Source organism: Plecotus auritus, assembly GCF_963455305.1.
Source record: "Plecotus auritus genome assembly, chromosome: 7".
Lineage (NCBI taxonomy): Eukaryota > Metazoa > Chordata > Mammalia > Chiroptera > Vespertilionidae > Plecotus > Plecotus auritus.
The window spans coordinates 171,257,131-171,272,191 of record NC_137774.1 but is presented as its reverse complement, the minus strand read 5'-3'; the positions used below and the strand labels follow the sequence as shown (position 1 = coordinate 171,272,191).

General features: G+C 46.3%; 1 protein-coding gene across 1 annotated transcript in view; it reads left to right on the top strand.

Annotated features, from left to right (window-relative positions):
• The window catches only part of EGFLAM (EGF like, fibronectin type III and laminin G domains), a 135,747-nt gene that overhangs the window by 37,421 nt on the left and 83,265 nt on the right, over positions 1-15,061 (top strand). Inside the window, exons 2-3 of the mRNA XM_080677919.1 lie at positions 12,534-12,643; positions 13,595-13,675. Coding sequence (XP_080534045.1) covers positions 12,534-12,643; positions 13,595-13,675 — 191 coding nt within the window. The remainder of the gene's footprint in view (positions 1-12,533; positions 12,644-13,594; positions 13,676-15,061) is intronic.

The window sequence follows — 15,061 nt, the reverse complement described above, 5'->3', positions numbered from 1 at the left end:
GGGCCGTAGAAGGAAAAGGAAGCAAGTCTGGGAACTGTATGTACTGGTGAGCCAGGCAGTTTGCCCAGTGGTTAGGAAGGGGTGGAGGGCAGACTTGGCATGCCCGAGTTCACAGACTAGCTCCTTTCTTGCTAGTCCTGTAACTACAGTCAGTTACCATTCTCAAAGCCTCAGTGTTCTCATCTGTCAAATGGTCTCCATGGGTTGTTGCAAGAGTTAAATGTCATCATCACTGTAGTTACAAGCACAGGCTTTGGAGCCTGTCTGTCTTGGTTTACATTTTGGCTCCATCACAGACTCACCAGCTGTGTGTGGTTTTGGAAAAGTCGCTCTATCTCTCTGTGCCTCAGATTCTTATCTGTAAAGTAGGGATAATAATAACACCTAGTGACAGGATGATATATGGGCTTAGACAGAGCACACCTGGCAGCTAGATGTGTTAGATGTTATTCCGCCTTTATTTATTTATTTTTATTATTATTATTTTTTTAAATTTAGTTCTTCAGTCTCAGTAGACACATTTTTTAAAATGTATTTTATTGATTTTTTACAGAGAGGAAGGGAGAGGGATAGAGAGTTAGAAACATCGATGAGAGAGAAACATCGATCAGCTGCCTCTTGCACACCTCATACTGGGGATGTGCCCGCAACCAAGTCACGTGCCCCCGACCGGAATCGAACCTGGGACCTTTCAGTCCGCAGGCTGACGCTCTATCCACTGAGCCAAACCGGTTTTGGCACTTTATAGAAAATTTAAACATCTGGGAAAGTAGAAAGAAAAATTAATCATTTTGAGCCACATTCAATAAACTTTTGCTGATTTTTTTTCGGGGTTTTGCTCGGTATAATTTTGTATTGTATGTACATGCATTTTGTAGGCTGCCTTGTTCCCATAACATCCTAACAGAAGCCTCTCTCCATGTTATTATAAGCTCTTTGTAAACATCATTTTAATAATTTTAATGATAGGCCATTGATTACATATAATTACTATAATTCACTTAAACATTCTTGCCTGAATTCATGTTTGTTTGTCTTTATTGATTTTTTTTTAGAGAGAGAGAGAGGTAGAGAGAGAGAGAGAGAGAGAGAGAGGTGAGAGAATGCTGCATACAAAATGATGTATGCCCTCCTCCTCACCCCACACCAGGGATCGAACCCGCAACTTGGGCATGGAATGATGCTCCAACCAACCGAGCCATACTGGCCAGGGCTCATGTTGTTTTTAACTTTTCGGTATATTGAGATGAACATGCTTGTGCATAAGACTTTTTCTCCCATATCTGAGATTATTTCCTTAGAATACATTGTGAGAAGTACAAGTATTAGGTCATAGTAGTATATATTTAAGAGTCTTCATACGTTACCCAATTACTTTCCAAAAGAGTTATATCAAGTAAAACTACAATCAAAATATTTAAAAACACATCCTTTGTAGAAGTGGGTTTTATCATTTTTTAAAACCTTATTTCAATTTATAGATAAGCAATGGCCCTGCGGGTTGCAGTAAGTTGTACTTTAATATTCATGTGTTTTGAGGATTTTTCTGCATGCGGATTTTAAACCTATCCTTTCTAGTCTGTGCATGCCCTTTGTCCATTTTTCTCTATAAACTGTAAACTGTTCCTGTTGAATTTTGTATGAGTTCTTTATACTTTAAATGACACCATTTTTTCCCTGTGTGTAAATATTTGTCCCCAGGTTATATTTTATCTTCTGTTGTTGTTTTGACAGGAAGAAATGTTTTGTTTTTAATTTGTTGGGTAACCTGTTTATTTTGAGTATGATTTGTTCTATTAACAAAAACTTAAAAGTAAACATCTGGGGTGATTGGAGTGAAAGGGGGAGAGTCTTTTTGTTTTATGGTTCATAAATGTAAATTCCTCTAATTCTTTAATCCATCCGGAGTTAAGTTATATTGGTGTGTGGTATGAATTAAGGCTTGAAATTGATTTTCTCTTCTGATTTGCTAACCAACTGTTCTGTCATCTGTGGAATAGTTCTTCCATTCCCCATTGATCCCAGATACCTCTCTAATCATAAATTAAGTTTTTTTTTATACATTCTAGGGCTATCTGTTCTTTCCTATTGATCTGCCTCTTCATTCCTATGCCAATACCATGGTGTTTTAATTATAGTTAAAGGACATTTTAAGTCCACTATTTCAAGAGAGAGGCCCAGCAAAGCCAGAAAAATTATGTGACTGTGAGGATATGGGCAATAGATACTTACAAATGCCTAATAGTCTTCTTTTCCTTGCCTATCCTTGGGACCTGAACGTGTCACAGCGTGATGGGTATTTGTGGAAAGGAGATACTCGGTGATGTAAAAGGCCTCCCAGGCGTTAGCTCCCCTGGACAGAGCTTAGGTGGGTACCCCTATCCTTTGCCTCTGCCTCTGCTTTCTCTGTGTTCCACATGAATCCCCATCTCCCCCTCCCCGCCCCCCACCAAGGAATAGCATCTTTTCTCACACCTTGACGGGTTGATAATGTTCATCTATGATATTGGCATCTTGAGCTCAGGTGGGGCCATGTGACCTGCTCTGCTCCATGAAGGTGAGTGGTAATGACATGTGTCCCTGCTGGGAAGAAGCTTGAAGAACCAGTACACGGTGCCCAGGCTCCATTAGCCTGAGCCCCGCAGTGGGCAGCATGGAGGAGAGTTGGAGCCTCAGCAGTTTTGCAGAATGAATGACAAATTAATCCTTATTATTGTAAGCCTCTCTGTTTGGGGGTCATTTATTACAGCGACATGACCTAGCCTGCCCTGACTGAGAGCAAGTGTCAGAATATGTCACTGTTGGTCTGACATGAGCATGGGCTGACGGACATGAACCCCGGCCAGGACTCCGCCATGATTGCTGGCCCGGTACTTCAGTCAAGTCTTAGCACCCCATCTCTTTAAGGTGACTTTGCATATCTCAAATCTCACTTACTGGGCATTGATTTTCTAACTTAGATTTTATAGTCCTTAGCGACGCCAGCCCCTCTTCTCTGTTACCGAGGACATGCTTTGCTGTGCTGGGCAGTCGACAACTTCATATTTTATTGTTTCCACTATGTCTATCTTTTTTCCTCATTGAGATCATAAGTCCTGTAGTCATGGTCAGTGTTGCTGCTATTTCTGTCCCTTCACAGGCTCTAACGCCACCCTGGGCCTGCCTTCCTTCATCTGAGAATATGTGTTATGTACAGTTTATATTTTCCAAGCCTGCGTGCGAGGTGCTTCCACTGTGCTTTGTTACTTAATCCTAAGACCTCATCTCCTGACTGAACAGACCTGCACAGGTGACCAGGGACGAGAAGCATCAGAGGGGGAGAAGGATTTTGGTGTCCTCACCAAGAGGGGGGATGGGAAAGTCGAATGATCACAAGGCTTGGTTCCTGGAGTCCAGCCGCCCTGGATTCCTAGCTCCACTTACGAGGTATGCGGTAGGGGCAACCTATTGGCTCTCTCTCCGCCTCAGTTTACTCCTCTGTAAAATGGGGTTCTTTGCGGAGATTGGATGAGAAGATATGTGTCAAGTGCTTAAGCACAGAAATAAAAGTAGTTATTTTTCTTTGTCTTTATTACTAGGTTAGCCCAGATGTCTCTGGGGTTCCCTCGTTCCTAGCTGGTCGATTACATTTGGCACGAAGTTCTCTGCCCTGTTCCCCAAGGCTTTGGGGTTGTCCTCAGTTCATGGTCGGTCTCCATCACCTTGGAATAGCTCCTTCCCCCCGCTCCTTCCCAGAGTTCTCACCCCTGAAACAGGACAATATTAGTACCTACCTTACAGAGTCGTCGTGAGGATTGGTGAATCCATCCATCCAAAGCCTCTAGAACAATCCCTGACATATAATGAGCAGTCAGTAAGTGTTCACTGTTGTTCTTCTCCATTTCCACATTTTGTAAGTTTGGCCATTTTTATTGAATATTAGTCATCCATTCTCTCCATCTTGCAGGCTTAATTCCATTACATTCTGCTGCTTCCAAAGCCCACGTTCCCATTACTTGCTCCTCACTAACCCCTGAGCCTCCTTGAGACCTAAGGTCCAATTCAGCGGCTCCTGCTATTTCTCTTCTGGGGAGTAGCCTTGCCAGGTCAGTTTCCCCCCAATCCTAAATCAGGGAAAATAAAATTTCCCCATTTTCTTATGTTACCATTTAAGATGCTACTAAGAAAGGGTGGAGGGCAAGGCAAGACTTGCAGTCTTGGTCCCAGGGCAGAATAAAGGGATATGCAGTTGATATGACTTTTGCCGCAATTTCCTGTCTCGCGGAGCAAATCTGTTCCCACCCACCGCAGTTCCAACGGTTCTTCCGTCATATGATCCTGGAAGTGATTGAAAATATCTATTTTGGGTGGAATTTCTACTGCTGGGATGAAATCCTGGCTATTCCATTTTCTATTGAATTGAACATGTTAATAATTGTCTTCCCTCAGTCTCCTCATTTAAGTGGGTATGATGTCACCTACCTTGCAGATCTGTTGAAAGCATTAAAAGCAGTAACTTACAGCCCTCGCCAGTTTGGCTCAGTGGATAGAGTGTCAGCCTGCGGACCAAAGGGTCCCGGGTTCGATTCCAGTCAAGGGCACATACCTTGGTTGCAGGCTCTTCCCCAGCCCGGGCCCTGGTTGGGGCACATGCAGGAGGCATCCAATCGATGTGTTTCTCTCACATCGATGTTTCTCTCTGTCTTTCCCTCTCTCTTCCATTCTAAAAATCAATGGAAAAATATCCTCGGGTGAGGATTAAAAAAAAAAAGTAACTTACACAATGGTGGGCCAGTTATGTGTAACCAAGAGTTACAGATATCAGGAATGTGGCCAAGGATCACATGAGTGAGTGAGAATACAACCACCTGGGTGGGAATTCCATCCTTTCGCCAAGCCTCTCCTGGCCTGGGGGTCTGCGGCGGGGGGGGGGGGGGGGGGGCGGGGGGCGGGGGGGGGGGGGGCCCTGCAGGTGGCAGGGAGAGGAATCTCTTTCTTATTTGCCCAAACAGATCCTATGGTCCTGGGGCTGATGGAATGGACTCTGTAAAATGCTGAAGACCGCCAGGCTTTGAGATGATGGTCAATAAATTGCAACCATTATCATCCTTAGCCAATCCATATGCCAAAACTATGAGCCTACTGTTCTCAAAGTTTCCAGCATTTTGAGAAATGGCGGTGGTTGCTTTAGTCATTTTTTAAATGACTGTTTATCTCTGTTCCCTGAAGGATAAGAAACCTTAAGCCTTTGGTGGTTTAAAACAAGCTTACGCAGCTTCTTGACCATGAAGCTTCGTGTGCCACTAACTCAATGCTTTGCCAGGAAGGAGCCGCAGGCGAAGGTTTGGCAAAATGCTTCTTGCTGCCATCCTGCAAATTGCAGAGGCCAGATTCCGGCCCAGCACAAGGGAAGGGGGACGCTGCTCCTAAGTCAGGTGTAGCCTGGGCACCACGCCCAGATCTGCTACCTACAGTGTGTGTGTGTGTGGGGGGGGGGGGGGGCGCGGGGCAGGGTTGGCAGGAGGAAACAAGAGAAACCCAGCCCAGAGAGGACAAGAAAGAGCGAGAGCTGCCCTCGGCAGGGAGTTACAGTGGCTGCTCAGCTGCTGCAAGCGGCAGTGAGGGATGCCATCGGCTCTCTGTGGTTGACTTTCAGGCTGGGGACAGGTGCGTTCCAGGCAGGAGGCAGCCTTGCCCTGTCAGAGGAGCCCTACCTGAGAGAACAAGGCTCTCCTGCTGGATTCTGATGAAAAAACTACATTTTTTCTTCAGTGGTTTTATTGTGAGATTAATTTCAGATTGATAGAAGAGTTGTAGCAATCGCATAGAATTTCCATAACTCAGCTTCCCCTCATGTTAGCATCCTGCATTGCCAGGATATACTCATACAAACCACGGGGTTAATATTGGTACATGCCATTAACTAGAGCAGCGGTCGCCAGCCTTTCGGGCCTCATGGACCACCAGTGGTCCGCGGATCCCCGGTTGGCGACCGCTGAACTAAAGGACAGTCCTCCCTCAAATCTTATCAGTCTGTCTACAAATGTGTCTTCTTCTATTTTAATATCTAATCCAGGGAAGCACGTTGCATTTTTTGGGTCCTATCTCCTTAGTCTCGGTCTGCGGCAGATTGTCCGTCTTTGTCTTTCATGTCCTCGGCACTTGTGAAGAGTATTGGTTAATTATTTTGTAGTGTGTCATTCAATTTGAATTTGTCGAATATTTTCTAACGATTAGACTGCGGCAGGGACACCAGACAGGTGAAGTGTCCTTCCTGTCTCATCATGAACAATATCAACGTGGCTCTCCATTGGTGATGTCAACCTTGATCATTGGTGAAAGGGGTGGATGGCAGGTTTCTCCACTAACGCTACCATTTCTCCCTTGCATACTCGATTTATTAGAAGTGAATCACTAAATCCAGCCCACACTCAAGTGGGGGAAGTTACGTGCCATCTCCTAGGGCAGCGATTTTCAACCTTTTTCATCTCATGGCACACATAATTACTAAAATTCTGTGGCACACCAAAACATGGTATATTTCTTGCCACTCTGACAAAAAAAAGTATAATTTTGATTCATTCACACTGGACAGCTATTGTTGTGTTGTCATTTTTTTTTTATTTGACAGTCTAAGGGAAAAGAGGTCAGTGTCCCTGACAAAATAGTCAGGTATTGCATATTTTAAAAATTCTTGTGGCACACCGGTTGAAAATCGCTATCCTAGAGGAAGAAAAGAAAATAATTTGTGGACATGTGTTAAAATCACCACAATAATTAGTAAATATTTTTGATGAAATGCTTTGAGGCTATGCAAATATTCTCTGTATGAAAGCTTCCCCCACTGGGGTTTTTATTGTCCCATGGATTTTGTCTGCAGCAATGATCACTGTGGTGTTCTCATAGTGATTCTCTTTCCACACAAGGACCCTCATTGTGGTCACATTCTCTGGACTATTGGACAGCATGGAGAGCTGCATTAGGACATAAGAGAGAGAGGGGAATTAAAGATGTTCCCAGGTTTTGGATCACAGGGAATATGGGAGGGGAGAGATTCGGAGACTGAGGATGATGGTTTCCATCTGGGACGTTTGGAGTTTGGGGTGTGTGAGCCATCAAGGCTGAGAAGACCAGCTAGACATCCACATGGAACTACTTGAAAAGGTACATTTTATTGGTGTCTGTGGATGCTGATGCTGTGGAACTGAATGAGATCACTTGGGAAAATGGGACTCACAGTGGGGCTCAGAGAGAGGTAGGTGGGGAGTTCAAAAGGACACCCACATAATCATTTGTGTAGAAACTCACAATTGATTCAATAAGCTAACAAACTGTGAGATGTGATATTTTCTCTCCTTCTATCCTGACAAATGTATTTTCATCATTATCTGGAAGACCTCGTTCAAATTTGGATTTCTCAGACTCCTTGAACTTCCACTTGAAAAGAGGCGACGTGAAGACTACTGGTCCCTGAGCCCTGGCCTGGTGCATCTCTTGGTCTGCCCTTCGCTGAAGGGTGCTCCTGGGTGTGGATGTGGACACCTCAGCCTGCAAGCTCTGTCTATCACCCATCCTGGCAAACTGCAATCCATTGGCCACCCCTGCCCCTGAGGGTACACGCTCCAGCAGCATGGTCACGCTCAGAAGGACAGACCCAGGGAAGTCCAGGAAATGGGCTCAGGGCTCTCTGGGTAGGGAATCTGGAGTCTTGGGTATTCAGGGTAGTGAGGGGGGTGGGTCCAGGATTCTCAGCAGGAATGTCCTCTTGGTCTGGGATGCCACACTCCGGCCATGGGGAGTGGTTAGCCTGAAGTGGTGGGTTACATTCTGCAGTTATACTCTGGAGTGTTGGTGGATCACTCTGGAATTATACTCTGGAGTGTTGGTGGATCACTCTGGAATTATACTCTGGAGTGTTGGTGGATCACTCTGGAATTATACTCTGGAGTGTTGGTGGATTACTCTCTGGAATTATACTCTGGAGTGTTGGTGGATTACTCTGGAATTATACTCTGGAGTGTTGGTGGATCACTCTGGAATTATACTCTGGAGTGTTGGTGGATTACTCTCTGGAATTATACTCTGGAGTGTTGGTGGATTACTCTGGAATTATACTGTGGAATGGTGGACCACTCTCTGGAATTACACTCTAGAATTATACACTGGCGTGGTAGATTTCAAAGGGAAACACAATTGTGATGTGAACGCTACCCCCTGACCCCCCAAATGGAGCTGGCAGGGCTCTGGAAAACACTTCGTGCTGCTCCTCAGTGTCTGAGAATTTCTGGAATCCCCGAGTAATTGGAACAAACACTGGCCTGTGTCTTAAAATCACATTTTTACTCCTGCCTTGAAGGCATCACCTTGGAATTAGCCCTAGTGGCAGATCTGTGGTTACATATTCATAGTGCTACTTTAGTAATAATGGTTGGAGCAAACTTCAAAAAGATGGAAATAAGGTGGGGTTTTTTTTCCTATTCAGAATTTCCTGACTATTTTTAGTTAGTCTGGGCACTTTCCAGCGCATCAGTGAATATAACTTGGTTCATTCCGTGAAAATCAAATAACTAAAAAGCTAGCAATGTATTTCTGTCACAGATGATATTTTTATTTGCATTTTGAAGTGTTTTTATGAATTGGATCACAAAACTAATTGAATCAGAGATGAATTTTGCTCAGGAAGTTGAAGTATTTTATGAAATACAATTACCATAGAAACTGGCCTAATTATTCAGAGTTTTCTGGTATAAAACCCTAATACAGTTTTGAAAGCCCTCTGAAGAAGAGAGCCCAGGAATACAGCTCCCTCTTGGCAAAGAAACACTGTCTTTCTCTATCTCTTAAGAAGTATAGCTTTAGCTTACGAGAACACAGCTCCGGGACATATTGTGTAAATGCATCATACTGGTTTTAAAGGCTACAACTCTTTAAAACTAGCCTTCTAGTGTGTAATATACTTCTCTGTCATTGCAGCCATTGTTGGTTAAATATGAGTGTTGTTCTGCATCTAACTGCTTAAACCTTGTTCAGTCCACATGTCAGTGGTCTACTATGATTTTTTTAGTATTGAGGAAGCACTGGTATCCCAGAAGACCTCAATGCTATAACCATTATCAAAACTTTTTTGCTTCATTCACACTTTTTGGAAAATGCAGCTGGGCCTTGGCTTGTCCAAAGATTAGACTTTTCTCCTGGAGGCTCAGAAATTGTAGAGATGTGAGAAGAGTTAGTTTCACTCTCATCTTTCATTCGGGTAGCTGGAAAAGATTTGGGGAAATACTTTGGCTCACCCCATTAGGACCACAAAGATGTCTCTTAAGCTGACATCAAGCCATGTTGGCAAGACTTGCCCGCTGGTGTCTCTGGCCTTCTGGTCCTCTACCCTTCCCTGCCTGGACTTTATCTTGGGGGGTCGGGGGGTAAGGAGGGTGTTGGGCAGGAGGCACTTTCTGTCTTACTCTTGCCTTTAGCCTACCCTGTTTTATAAATAGGCCAATAATTGTACCATCTGTGTATAAGCAGTATGCTTGGTCTGCAAATACAGCTTCAGAGCGCCCCCAGCTGGAGACGTGCCCTACCCTCAAGGACATTTCAAACCAATACACCAGGAGAAAAATGCAGTGCTCCCTAAGCAAATGTGCCTTCAGACTAGGCCTCTGTGCTTCCTTCCAACCAGAGGGCCATTCATGTACCCTTCCTACTCACAAGTGTGAAAGCCACCGGTCCTTGGGCCCCAACAGCCTTAGTGTTGCATTCAACCACTTTGCAAGAAAAAAGGTTTCATTTGCTTTACTAACACATATTCTCCAGAGGGTGTGCAGGCTGTAGAGGCTGCAGGAAGGGAACTATCTCTTAGGATCCAGAAAGGTTGGAGAAACCAGCAGGGAAGTCTTGACCAATGGCCAACAGGTTCCACTGTGCACACAGCTCTGAACAGTGGTAGTGTTGCTCCAGGCACCGGGTTGAAGAGGATTCTGAATGAATAGGAGAGGATGGGTATCCTGTGATGTTTGATATTGACAGTGAGGTTTCTGGAAGCCATGGTGGATGGTGATGTTGTTTATCAGGACACCGATTACTGGAAAAGCTCAGGTTGAAGAGAAAGATGATGAATTCAGTTTTGATGGGTTGACTTTGAGGGCCCAGGTGACATCTGGGTCCACTTGGCAGTTGGGTACATAGGCCTGCCCCTCTGAATGGGAAGGCTGGGCTGCAGAAATTGACTGGGGAGCCACCAGCATATATGTGGTAGCGACTGGCAGGGATGAGAGCACCCAAGTAGAGGGCATAGTGGGAACTGAGAAGAGGAGGTTGGGCAGAATCACCCAGAACACCAACCTTAAGGAGTGGAAAAAGGAAGAACATCTCTATCTTGTCTCTGCCTTTTGTCCCATGGATACCATCTTGCATCAGTGCACAAGGGTTATCTATTCTACATCCTTGTCACAGTTATCTCGTCTTTTTTATAATAACCACTAGAGGCCCGATGCACAAAATTCATGCAAGAATAGGCCTTCCTTCCCCCAGCTGCCGTCACCGGCTTCCCTCTGGCACCTGGGATCTGGGCTTCCCTCCAGCCCCTGGAAGGCACCTGGACCCAGGCTTCCCTCGCAGCCCCGGCTTCATCTGGAAGGACATCCGGAAGGACGTCCAGTCTAATTAGCATATTACACTTTTATTATTATAGATTCTAACAGGTGTGAGTCGTTGTGGTTTTTGATTTGCATTTTCCTGATGATTAATTAGTGATGTTGAGCATCTTTTCATGTGCCTGTTGGCTATTTGTATGTTTTCTTTAGAAAAATGTCTATTCAGATCCTTTGCCCATTTTTAAATTGGATTATTAGTACTTTGCTGTTGAGTTGTCGGAGTTCCTTTTACATTTTGGGTAATAATCCCTTAACAGATATATGGTTTCCAAATATTTCTCCAATTTTATTGCTTCTAAAATGATCTGAAAATCAAAATAATAATAATAAATAAAGCATCATATAAATATTAGTTATTTTGGGAAAAAAGAAATAGTCTTCCAGTTGGTATGTGGGGACAGAGGAGCAAGTCTATGTGAAGGCAGCATCTCAGAGCACTGGGCTTCCCCACCAGCTCGAGGTTATAATCTTCATGAAGACATGAAGCCAGGATTCTGGTCATGTGCCCCTCACTCCTCCCCTGGATGTTGTGAGACCTGGCTAGGCCATTCACCTCATGTCCCTTAGCCCTGTGGCAATAATCCTCTAGCTCCCACTACGAAGAACCCAAGGGGACAAAGTTGTGTGACATCATTTAGAATCAGAACTGTCCTAAGGAGCCAGGGTTTAAAACTGGAAATATATCCTACATAATAAAACGCTAATATACAAATCGACTGAACAGCGGAACAACTGGTTGCTATGACGTGCACTGACCACCAGGGGGAAGATGCTCAATGCTGGAGCTGCCCCTAGCGGTCAGTGCGCTCTCACAGGGGGAATGCCGCTCAGCCAGAAGCCAGGCTCAAGGCTTGCAAGCACAGCAGTGTTAAGGATGTCCGACTGAAGGCTTAGGCCCACTCCCTATGGGGAGCAGAGCAGGCCTAAGCTGTCAGTCAGACATCCCCTGAGGGCTCCCAGACTGCGAGAGGGTGCAGACTGAGCTGAGAGATTCCCCCCAAGTGCACGAATCTTGTAGTATTATATATTTAGTGTGTATAATAAATCCAGCAATAAATAGAATAAAAGCAATATGCATACATAAATATTTTAAAAATTGCAGGTGACTAAAAGGAGGTATACTCTACTAAATTATTAACGAGACTCATTTCTGAATGGTGAAATTATTATTATTTCTGTATTTTCTAAATTTTGGCAATCTGCATGTATTGTTTTTATGGACATTCCATGTATTATGTGTAAGTATAAAATTACTTAAGGTAAATGTATAGTAAAACACTTGATATTTTCTAACCCCCATTTTACACTTAACCATATTTTGAAACATTCTGCAATGGGAATATACTGGCTATATAAAGATATGTCTATATACTTCATGTATAAAACATTTGTATGCTACTGAGTTAAAAAAAATTTATTATCTTGCTTAAATACATTCCAAGCTCCTAGAGCAGGGGTGGGAAAACTTTTTGACTTGAGGGCCACAATGGGTTCTTAAACTGGACCGGAGGGCCGGAACAAAAGCATGGATGGAGTGTTTGTGTGAACTAATATAAATTCAAAGTAAAGGAGCGGAGGGGAGAGCAAGAGAACCACATAGAACAGCCGGATCCGGCCCGTGAGCCGTAGTTTGCCCACGGCTGTCCTAGAGTCAAGTGAGAACATTTGAATGTCCCGCTGCTTGTCCCTAAGGTATTAGCAGTTACAAAAGCGACTGAGGGGCAAGAGCTGGGCTGATTTCCCTTTCAATGCCAGGTTGGGAGGGGACAGCAGTGACGCCATACCTGAGACACGGCTGCACTGCCGGCTCTCCACCTCTAGGTGCCCTCTCTTCCGTCCTGTGCAAGTCCCCAGGGTTCATGGACCTCTAACACAGTCTCTTTTGTTTTGGCAAAAACAAAACAGGCAAGGTGGGGCCTCCTCTGCATGTCGTGCTGGACGCATTGAACTGTACGGCTTTCAGCATCCAGTGGAAGATGCCAGGGCATCCCAGGCACCCCATCGTTGGGTACACCGTGAGTACCTGGGCACGGGGTTCTGGTGGGTGCGTTGGGATAACCGGGTGCTCCTTATCATCTTTGCTCCTCCTGGTATGACCTCCTCCCATCAGCCGCGCATCTCGATCACGGCCCCCTTTTCCCTCCTGAAGCCAGAGGAAATGTTTCCTGTTCAAGGTCATTTGTAAGTGCCCGGAAGGTCAGTTAGGATCTACCCTGTCCTTCCTCTGCTCAGGGAACGGAAAAATTAAAATAAGTAGAAGACACGGTTCCTGTACCCAGTTGCCTGCAGTCAAGTAGCAGGAACATGGGGAATACCAGGGAGTCACTGTGGCATGTTGTCCATTTGTACAAAGTAACGTAACATCTGAACCAGGGGGAAGGGGTGGGCCGGCCAAGTGGAGGAGGGAAGAGAGAATGCGTTCCTGCCTTCCACAGGTTGCAGATCGGACTGGCTGGAGCCCCCAAGGTGTTTATTTTGAACAGTACTTTTTAAAATGAGTCACCTTTTAGGAGTCAAAAGATTTCAGAGAAATATTTGGAGTTCTCAGCTCTCTGGGGGCAATCGGGAGAGCTGGCTGCACTGGGCCCGCATTCCCATTTCAACAAGGGAGGGTAGCCATTCATCAACGCCCCTGTCCTATTGTCTTCTTAGAGTAGAGAAATGTGTCTCCCGACTCAGGTTGTATCCAGGGTGGGAAAATGCAAGGTTACCTGAGAGCGTGGTTGTGAGGAACAGGAACTGGTTCCAGCCAGTCCATCCCACCTCACTGACGAGAGCCTGCCTCTGGCCGCTGCAGGCTTCCGAGGTGACCCTGGCCCTGTGTGTGATGTCAGTTGCCTTGTAGTGTGTGTGAGGTGAGGCAGGGCACCCCAAAGCCCACTGGGATGTGAGTGCCCCTAGAACCCAGACCCAGATCCGGTGGGGAAGCCCTGCGCTGCCCTCACCCACTGTCTGCACCTTCCCAGGTCTCTTACTCTGTGGTCGGCGCCGATGAACCCCTGCGGCAGCGGAACCGCAGCGTGCAGCTGGGCCAGGACTCCGCCACCGTGAGTACCCCATCCCGGCGGCCCGCCTGGCACACCCGGGGTTGGCATTTCCCAGATACTCAGGAGGGTTTCTGATGGGAGGGGGCGGGGTGCTGCTGTATGTGTAGAGACAGTAACAATGTCGTGTGGTCCTCGCGAATGTGTGGGTGCCTTTCGTGTAGACGTGTGTCTGCACCTCCAAAGGCAGCCACACGAAGAAAGAGTTCGGACGTCAGCCCTCGCATCCTGGACTCAACCCACCCCGTTTATCACACGAGAAGACATCTGCCTTACAGCTGTTTTCCCTTCCTTTCTTCCAAAAGTTCAACTCTGATTTTTGTGAAATCTCAATAAAGCTTTATCCGTAAATATGACACAGCTGTGTCTCACCCCCTGCCTGGCGACACAGTGCAGAAGAAAATGATGTCATTTGCCGTGTACACTCAAAGGGTCCATCCTGCCTGTTTTCCTCCTCCAGCCTGTCCTTCCACTAACCAGTTGCTGGCTCTCCATCCTTTCCTTTTCTGTTTCCTGTCCCGGTCCGTCTGGGTGAATGTCTCTGCCTTAGGCCTCTTCTCTTTGCTTCTCCCTCACTGTCTTCCTCCTCCTTCCCCATTCTGCAATTGTCCGCCAGACTAGAGCCTTCCCCATCCCTGCAAGGAGTTCGTGGGGGCTGCCCAGAATACTGTGGCCCTGTGGGTCACTCCCCGGGATCCCTGCCTGCGGGCGCGCACGGAAACCTATTTGTCCTGGGTGATAAGTAGCTATCCCTTACTGCGCATCTGTTACCTGCCAGGCTCCATCCCCCCTGCTCTCCATTTGTGCTTCCATTTCATCTTCGCCACCATCCGATGACCTCATTTTACTGATGGATGCCGAGACTCGGAGACGAATGACTTTCCCCAAGTCATACCTGCCAAGCAACAGAGCCGCCTGTAGACCCCGCACTCCAGGGCCCTGCTCTGGCTACTGTCACCAGAGCCCTCGTGACTCCGAAGGAAGTCCTGCACAGTTTCAGCTCGCGTGCCCTTTGCATGATGTGCTTTTATCTCAGACTTTTGCTCAGACTGTTCCTCATTCGCCTCAGCAGCCCTCAGCCCCACGCTCTGTGGTTCCCTCCACCCTAACAGGGGAGGAAGGGGTGGCCTCACCTAGGAAACTATTACCTGAGGTTCGGTCTCCCCTAGGCAGTAGCCCTGGAACTTCCAACAAGCCTGTGACCCATCGAGGGCGGCAGTGTTCCAGGCAGTGTCTCAGCCCCAGCGTCCGGTCCTGCAGTGGGTGTGGCCGGCACTGTCTAGGCAGGGAGGGTGACAGGTGTTTCAGAGTCTGGATAGTGCCTCTGAAATCAAGATCCTGCCCCATCTGTGAACCTGGGCTGGACACTCGGACCCCTCGGCTTGTGCA